Source organism: Perissodus microlepis, chromosome 23 (genome assembly GCF_051167445.1).
Source record: "Perissodus microlepis isolate ML-2025 ecotype Zambia chromosome 23, ASM5116744v1, whole genome shotgun sequence".
Taxonomy (NCBI): domain Eukaryota; kingdom Metazoa; phylum Chordata; class Actinopteri; order Cichliformes; family Cichlidae; genus Perissodus; species Perissodus microlepis.
The window spans coordinates 41010173-41018789 of record NC_140482.1 but is presented as its reverse complement, the minus strand read 5'-3'; the positions used below and the strand labels follow the sequence as shown (position 1 = coordinate 41018789).

The 8617-nt window shown below is 40.5% G+C and overlaps 1 protein-coding gene across 1 annotated transcript; it reads right to left on the bottom strand.

The window, feature by feature from the left end:
* Nucleotides 1-262: 262 nt before the first annotated feature.
* haus5 (HAUS augmin-like complex, subunit 5) lies at nucleotides 263-8109 on the bottom strand. Its single transcript, XM_084921939.1, has 20 exons — nucleotides 7876-8109; nucleotides 7652-7787; nucleotides 7507-7569; nucleotides 7277-7309; nucleotides 7120-7144; nucleotides 6871-7003; nucleotides 6153-6312; nucleotides 5968-6061; nucleotides 5568-5659; nucleotides 5430-5484; nucleotides 5197-5324; nucleotides 5017-5098; nucleotides 4285-4439; nucleotides 3869-4031; nucleotides 3619-3699; nucleotides 3333-3478; nucleotides 3079-3175; nucleotides 1731-1869; nucleotides 1431-1563; nucleotides 263-529 (listed from the first exon to the last, which is right to left on the bottom strand). Exons 2-20 carry the CDS (start codon nucleotides 7747-7749, stop codon nucleotides 427-429), a joined length of 1980 nt encoding a protein of 659 aa, XP_084778065.1. The 5' UTR covers nucleotides 7750-7787; nucleotides 7876-8109; the 3' UTR covers nucleotides 263-426.
* Nucleotides 8110-8617: the final 508 nt, after the last annotated feature.

The following is an 8617-nucleotide window of genomic DNA, read 5'->3' as shown; positions in this document are numbered from 1 at the left end:
CCCTTCACTGCTACAAAGGAGCAGCGCTACTCCATGCAAAGGATGGCTGCACACACTCCACAACGGTGCCCACGGAGCTCGACGGCGGACCGAATGCCGACTGTGAGAAAGATCGATACAGGGCTATTGATAGACACCTACGGCTCATTCAGAGGGCATTCACAATGGATTCAGCTTGGTTTTCCAATGCAGGAGCCAGAGGCAGTTTTAAACAACTTTAATGGATATGAGGAAGCAAAGAAGAAAGGAACAAGTATTTTGCTTCGAAAGGGTTTATTAGTGACTGATTTACACATGGTAAGACATTAGGAGTAATGATGACAAATGAGAGAAAAAACAAACAAACACAATTTGTGCATTAAATATCTACAACACTGTTCATTCTACCACTGAAAGGTGCTGAAAGGAATCCATCATAGTATTAAACTATGGGGACTTGGCTGCTAGTTTCCACCTTTGTAACCACTGCTGAAAAGTCAGTCCTCCTTTACTGACCTCGGGAAGGACATGCTGGGCTGGCCTTTCCCACCTACAACACACAAAACAGGGAAGTTAACTAGAGAATGAGACGCTGGACTACTGAGCAAGGGCATGAATGGAAAATAATTAGAGCCAATAAATTCAGTTAGATATTGGCCTCAGATGTACTGGCATGAATGTTTTGTTTTTTGTTTTGTTTTTTTTAATTCAAACCATGAAGTCATTTAGAAATGGTGTAATCACCTGTCTGTAGATAGGCAAGTTGACAGTAAGGTTTAAGACTTCGTTTACTACCAAAGAATTAAGAAAGCTGGTCTTTTTTTAAAATAGTTTGAGCTGCAAAACTATAATTAGATTAATTAAACAACTATCAGTCAGTTTCCGTACCTGGATTAAGCTTCTACATTTAAAAAAAGAAAAATCTAGAAGATCACAAGTTTAAAAAAAAAAGAAAAAAAAAGCTTTAGTCCAAGACTGTATATTCACTCTGGAATAATGAGATGTCAGTCAGTCAATAATAATCAGAATCACTGACCAGGTGTAATTTATACATTGCATTATGGAGACCAGTTAAAAATGGCAAGTACATTTATCTCTCCATAATGGACTCCAGCAACAAAAGCCTAGTCAGACAATCAATGAAAGATCATTAAAACTGCCTAAATCACTTAAATTTGGAAAGAAAAACACATACAAAAGTGTGCACGAATAATCTTAGTATTGTCTACAGGTTAAACCAGGAAGTAGTTCTAATGAGTGTTTAAAACATGCTCTTTTAGTGATAACTCGTCCATTCACTTGCAGATGTTGTTCAGGTAACCGTGTCACTCTAGGTTATTCCCAGATCTCAATTTGTAAAAATACACCCAGATTAGAAAGGAGAAATCTCGATTAAGCAGCAATTATAATAATAATGATAACAGGTTATCGGTTTAAAAGATGTGTCTCACCAATAAGAGATGGCGGTTTTGACTTGGTCCCCATAAGAAAGGCCCTGTGCACAGCGGTGAGTGAGCCCTCGGACTCTTGGTACCAAAGACTTAAGAAGCTTTTGGTCCTCCTCCATGACTCTGGACAGGAGAGCTAAGAGTGCAGACAGACAGCAGTATGTTACTAAAAATCCACTGAGCATTTTATTTTTTAAGGAAATTTCTCAACATATTAAGTACGTGTACACCAAACACTGCCCTTATTTGTGTTTAAAGCAAATGCTTTAAATCTCTTATCTCCCGATAAGTTCTCCTGGTTACCTTTTTGATCAGATGCCTCCAGCTGATCCGCTTCCTTCTTTATCTTCTGCAGAGTGGCAGAGTGAAGCTGAAGTAACTGACGAAGAAAACGCAGCTCAAGCTGTTGTGAGCGAGATCGGGAACACAACTCCTCCGGAGCCTGAAGTCGGGTGTGAAAGTCAGAGAAAGTCAAAAGTTACTAGTATGCGATATATGAGGAAAAATAAAACAGTGAAAAAGGACACCTCCCAGCAGCTTTGGTACATGTAACTCTATTTTCCTTCTGCTCAGTGAAACTGACTTTCAAAGATGCAATTTTTATCATCCCTGGTTGTGAGGGGTTCAGCATCGATCAATGACCGTCCGTTACAATCACTTAGGGCACATTTAAGAATTGGCTGCAAACACTGATTTTGTAGAAAATAATTTGAGAAAGATCCACAAGAAACATAAGTGATGTTAGGATAGTGAGACGGTCACTAAGTCCCTTTAGAAGATTTCTTTGGAGGCCATTACCCAGGCAGCATGACTGAATAAACTGTTTGTTTTAGTGACTGAAATTACAATTTGAATATTTAAAAATAATACAACACAAAAATCATGATGTCACCAGTTCAGAACAATGCTCCACTGACTGACATCTACTTTTACTGAAGCAAATGACTCAGTCACACTAAAGTAAGATCATCATAGCAACCTCCTTTCAGCAAAGGAAGGAAGGAAGGAAGGAAGAATGAAGTGGTTGCCCGGTGACTGCATTGAATTTTTTTAGCGTTCAGCAACCAACTCCAACTGGACGCCCTGAGTTTGAGCGTGCAACACTCTCAAACTCTGGCAACCACCTTCAATCACAAGGCGACTGCAAAGGTTGTCTGCAAATAATCGGTGTCTAATTTATGAACACGGACAGTCTGCCTGAACGATGCAATCATTCGGAGTCAGCTGAACAGAAGAGCTCGTCTGCAGAGCGTTCAGAGGAGCCTATCAGGTCCAATTTCACTGCGTGTTATACCTGTATAACCATGCACGTGACAAATAAAGAATCTTGAATCTTCATTTGTAAGAGACGACTCCAACTGCCTGTCGATTTGCAATAAACAGCTGACCTGCAGTAACTACGTCGCAATTTGTGAAAGAATTTGTTTTAAACCTATGAGTTTCTGGCTGGGCTCTCAATGCAAGTAATTAAATGAATTTCTGTGGTATTTAGATGGTAAGGGAGGGACACAGATTTGCAATTTTCACTAATTAGTCACCATATCATCACAAACAGATTGCAACCGTAGCAAAACATGAGCGTGAGAGCGAGCCGAATCAAAGAGAAAACAGTAAAACTGCAATACTTTACATATTATATGCCAAAACTCACCTTGTACAGAGGGAATGCCAGACTCTGACACACGCTGCTGAAGGTCGGGGACTGCAAGCGATGGATGGACAACCACGATGCAGGAATACGTTGCATACTAAACAAAACAAAATGGAATTATATTTCTGGTCAGCGAATGTCACCCCTGGACAAGGACAACAATTAAATATGTTTTTGTTTTGATTCACTGCAGCTGGGCCACAGATGTACCACCAATGAGGCAAATATAGGGATACCAGGCAACATGCTCATACCCTTCGATAGTTCTGCGGTCCAGTGAAAGAAGTGAAACTGTTCCCATCTGTCTGGCCTCCTTAGACACAGCGTTCCTTAGACTGTTGGTTGCAGTGGTCACATCTTCAAACTGTGGCACTAGTTTTGCCTGGATGAATTCCTCTAACTGAGACAAAACACAAAGATTAAAATCCTCAGAGTGCTACAAAAAACAAAAAAACATAAGAATTACATTTTAGTCACTCTCGTTTTTCACCCCAGACTGAAGCCTCTCATCAAACATATTTCACTGTCATTGATCCTGACCTCTCTGTGAAGATGAATCAGCTGCGTCTTGGCTGTCGAGTTCCCCTTAATCAGACCTCTGATCTGCTCTTGTCTGAGAAGCTATAAAAACAAGAAAGCAGAACATGATTATTTTTATGATGTGACAAATGCTGACAAAAAGTCAGTCTCCTCACACCTAGCAACCATCTAGACATCTAGACCACAGATCAACAATATATAATGCATGTAGAAAATATTTCATCCAAAAATATTGTCTGTCAACTCTCACCACTAGTTGTCTGAAGTCCAGTATGCTCTGCCACTGCCTGCGAAGGCTTCTTAGCGCCTCCTGTCGACTTTGGGCATGTTGGTCAAGTTGGATGCAGCAGTCTCTGATATAATCCCTGGCGGCTGCCTGCATCACACACTGCAGTTCCACCTCGAGAGCTGATCTAACAGTTCAGAGCGCAAGGAAAATAAAAAGCATGTAGAAGACAAGACAAAATGATTGCCTCTAAAGATATTACCACTAATTAAAATGAACTCACTTAGCTGTTTTCAAACAGGATGTAAATACAAAGTTTAAAAACATTGTATCGTTCAGATAAAAACAACAATAACAGTGGCTGTTTGTTGGACCCCCCCACAGAAACCCAACTCCCAAGGTATGTATGGCAAAGGCAGAGTGAATTGGAATGAACTTACAGTGCCAAGGAATCACCCTGGAGCTCATCTCGAATACTGGACACCTCGAGCTCAGCGTCCTTCTTACGGGTTTGCAGCTGGTTTTTGAGCTGCTGGACTCTGGAGCGAGTCTGGGCCAGTTCCACCAAGCTCTGCTCCACTTCTTCCCAAGCAGCCTGCAGCAACAATCACATACGGGTCTATGCTTAAAAAGTTACCAATCGCAGATTCCAGGAAAAAGAAAGAGATGATCATGGTTCGATCAAGATTTTATGTATCAGGACATAATGTGTGAAAAATGTATGAAAAAATAAGTCCACTCTTACTGCTTCTGTTTATTTCATTAACTGGTCATCAGCAAATGTGAGCACCACTATAGAAGCAGAACTTTTGGCACTTTGCGGTTCAGGTATGTGCTACCACTGTTGCTACCCATGAGGGTTTATAGGTCCCTTCCCAAACAATTGAAAGTCAATTATCCTACAGTGAGAAAGATTATTCATGATACCCTTCACAGGAGTGGACATCCCAGTAAATTCACCACAAGATCAAAAATACAAAACAGCTACTTCAAGTTTTTTTTGTTAAATCAACAATGATATGGTTTAATATGACATGTGCTATTGTTTGTATTTACCTCATGTCCTGATATGTAAACTGTTAGAATTAACAGGGGGTGTGCTATTTTTCATCATGATGGTATGAACATGGTTTCGTCTGCGTTACTATTGGTATACTGCAATGTGACCGCACCTCTAAGAGGGTTCTAACTGGTGGTAACTCATTTTCCTCTTCTGCTGACATATCCAGAAGGTGATCGCTTTCATAGCGGAACCTGCATGTCAAAAAAATAAAAAAATACATTTTTAAAATGCATTACACTGGAAATCTGGAAGCATAACGTGAAATGAAAGATCCCGATCACTGCCTTACTGCAGAGCTGTTACATCCCGTGTCACGTCCAGAGACGACAGTTTCTCCTCCAATACCTTCTGCTCTCTTGAAGCCAAATACTGCAGCGCTGATAGAACATGGTTTGGAGGGTAAGTACCCAACACGTTCTGGTGACACAACAAGCAACAGCGTGTTAATGCAAAGTCAAAATTAAAGACAGTGTTAACACAAATACAAAAATATTTTGTAAAATCAGACACAAACACACCAACCTCAACAGCACTCAGCCAGTACTGGAATACAGCAGTCCTCTGCTCACGGGTCATACTACAGGGAAAACAAACAAACAAGAAACTAAATACATTTTAAAAGCTGAATAACTTAAATCGAGTACAGTCTGCGGTCCTTACTGTGTGGCTGCAGAGTGCTGTGTTTTCGATTCGCACTCTTGTAAAGACTGATAGAAGTGGACCCTGTCGTCACACAGCTCTCTCACATCGCGCTAAAGAAAGAAAACAAAAGTAATGGATGATTTCATGAAGTCAGCAGCTGATATGCTACAGTTGCCTCGGTAAGCAACTGATTCCAGATTTGTGCGAATGTGAACATTTCTGCCAGCATACATTAGGTAAGGTTAGGTGAAGTAATGTTGGGTTAACTGGTAACTATAAATTGGCCCCAAGTCTGAATGTCTGTCTGATGGATAGAAAACACACAGAGTCCCTCCAAAGCAGCTATATTTGCTATTTCTGTCTGATAAACATTCTAAATTTTAAACTTAAGTAAAATACAGATTCGGGCATGTTTTACCAGAACTTGTGCCTCTGTTGCCACTTTGACATTGAGGCTGTCATTGTCTCTGTTGCAAGAAGATTTATCAAACAGCACTTCAATTTCTGCTTTTCTGCAATGAACACACACACAAAAAGAAAAACGTGTAAAAGGCATCGCGGCTCGTTTTCGCTTAAAATGTATCAGTAAATGTTTTGTCTTACCTGGCCATCTGTTCCAGAGCCTGGCAGTGCACACTGATCTGTTGCACATCATCAGAAAGATCCTTGCGGCTCGAGATGCAACGCTGCCTGAAAGCCTGAAGCAGCAGCTCTCTGCGTTGGCCGTCTTCCACCTGGGCCCAGGTTCGACTGATAGAGCTCTCTGTGTAATCACAGCAGAAAATGCAGCTATTAAACGCAAACGGCAAAATAGTAGAGAAAAACCATTTCTGCCATTCACCCTCAACAAAAGTTAAAGAAGAAAGATCTTTTCACAGCCATGTAAATTAAGTTGAGAAAACTGATATCACCGACTCAACCTTTTCAGCCCTTTGTGGTATAACTATTTGAGCTGAACCTGTCACCATGTGAAATGTGTGAAAAAGATATTTCTTCAGAACTTCTCTCATTTTAACTTTAATTATTTTATCTTTATATAAGAAAACAATCACAAGGTGTAACTCGGTACCTTTTGAAACAAACATACACAACATCAGACATGTTTGCATCTAATCAAAGTAGTGACAACACAACTGATGATTTTGAATTGAGCATAGGTGTGAATGTGAGAATGATCGGTTGCTGTCTCTTTGTGTTAGTGTCCAATGTCCACTGCGTCTCACTCAGCAGGACAGGCTCCAGTCCCCTCACAACCCTGACTGGAGGAAAATTATGGCGGAATGGCTGGAAGTCCCGCCCACAGTGTATATGATGGACTAACCTTGTGTGGCCATCTGCTCCTCTGTAACACTCATCTGAGAGTCCAGGTGACTAATCTCTTCTTTCAGCTGCTCTATCTTCTTCTGGAGATCTTTACGCCTTGCAGCCTCACTCTGGCCCTCAGCCTGACAAGACTGCACACCAGTAAACACAAACATAGCTTTTACAGAAACTCCACTTTGTGAAGTGCAATCACTAACAATTAAACTAAATTATAACTGCTGGGGAAAAGAAATAAGTTGCAGCCTACCTCTTTGTCTTGAAGCAATTTATACCTAATAACAATGTCAAGGATAACAGAGCAAATAAATAACAAAGAAAGGTAACATTCAGGTCCGGGAGAAATTTAAAGTCTGTTGGAAAGAAGCTGGAAGCTTTGCAAATCAAGTCAAGACCAAATAGGATACCACTGAAGATTGCCACGCATGATCCTCACATTCCTAAAAAGACAGAAATCAGTCAGAGGTTGCAGTTTATTTTAGAAAACAGGCCATTCATACAAATGTTTTTTCTTTTGTAATGAACCAGAGTCCTGAGTAAATGTTTGAGGACAGGAAATGAGCCGTGCTCTCGTTATAATTTAGTGATCAAAAGGTTTATAAAACAAAACAAAAAGCAAGCGAGAACAAAGTCTCACCTTTGCTGGAAAACATGCTGGGTGACATATTTCCATATCGACTTCCCCGTCCCAACACAGAGTCTGGAAAACAATCAACATTAGTTTAAGGCTAAAAAGTTAGGTAATAACATTGATGACAGGTCATATAAGTGTAGATACCTACGTTTTAAAATAGCTGTCATTAGGCAGCCTGTCCGGGGACAGCCCAAACTCCTCCGTCGCCCAACGTTTCAAGTCCTGAACAAGATTTCTGTCTCCCATCCTGACAAATAACAGCTGGTAACGAGCTAAAGCTAAAGCTAGAAACAACAACAGGAGACTATTATCATCAGCCAGCGTAGTTAGTTTAATGAGTGCACGTAATTCACAGATGTCCCTCCAACTTACCGTGCTCCCACGAAAGATGCCTCTTTAATTCAATAAAAACAGTTTACGGTACTAAAACGGGAATATTGTTTAACCTAAACCTACTCAAACTTTCAAGTTCCCGCCTGTCAACAGCATTTCCGATCAACGACCACAGAGGAAGAGGAAAAGGAGAAGTACCGCCACCTGTTGGATTGGAGAGCAATTACAACTACAGCCATTTGCTGTCATCAGCACAGACTGTGCCTTAGCTTTGATTTTACACAAACATCTCACATAATGAAAATCATGTAATGATCCAGAAGCCAATATTCATTTTTTAAAAATGAATTTAAAAGATGTTGTTTGTCATGTTATTTATTGCACTGTTCAACCCCAAAATCTAATCTGCTTCTCACATGACATCTAATCAGGGACATTTGGTATATATACATGCTCATGACAACCTGCTGAAGTTCAAACCAAGCATCAGAATGGAGACGAAAGGTGATTTAAGTGACTTTGAATTTGCCGTGTTGATATCAGAGGTCAAGGGAATACAACTCGTTTCACCCAAGGGATGCAGAAGAGCACCTTTGAATGCAGATGAGTTAGAGCAGCAGAAGACCATACTTTGTGCCTATCAGCCAGGAACAGGAAATTGAGGCTTTAATTCATACTGGCTCATCAAACGTGAACAACAAAAGCTCGGTAAAACTTTGTCCGGTCTGATCAGGCTCAATTTTTGCTTTCACATTCACACAGTAAAGTCAGAGTTTGGTGC

Coding starts and splice junctions, on each gene's coding strand:
- haus5 (XM_084921939.1), bottom strand. CDS start 7,749: ATGGGAGACAGAAATCTTGTTCAGGACTTGAAACGTTGGGCGACGGAG. Junction 6,313..6,870: donor GGAGCAGATGGCCACACAAG/GTTAGTCCATCA, acceptor GTGATTACACAG/AGAGCTCTATCAGTCGAACC. Junction 6,062..6,152: donor GCTCTGGAACAGATGGCCAG/GTAAGACAAAAC, acceptor TGTTCATTGCAG/AAAAGCAGAAATTGAAGTGC.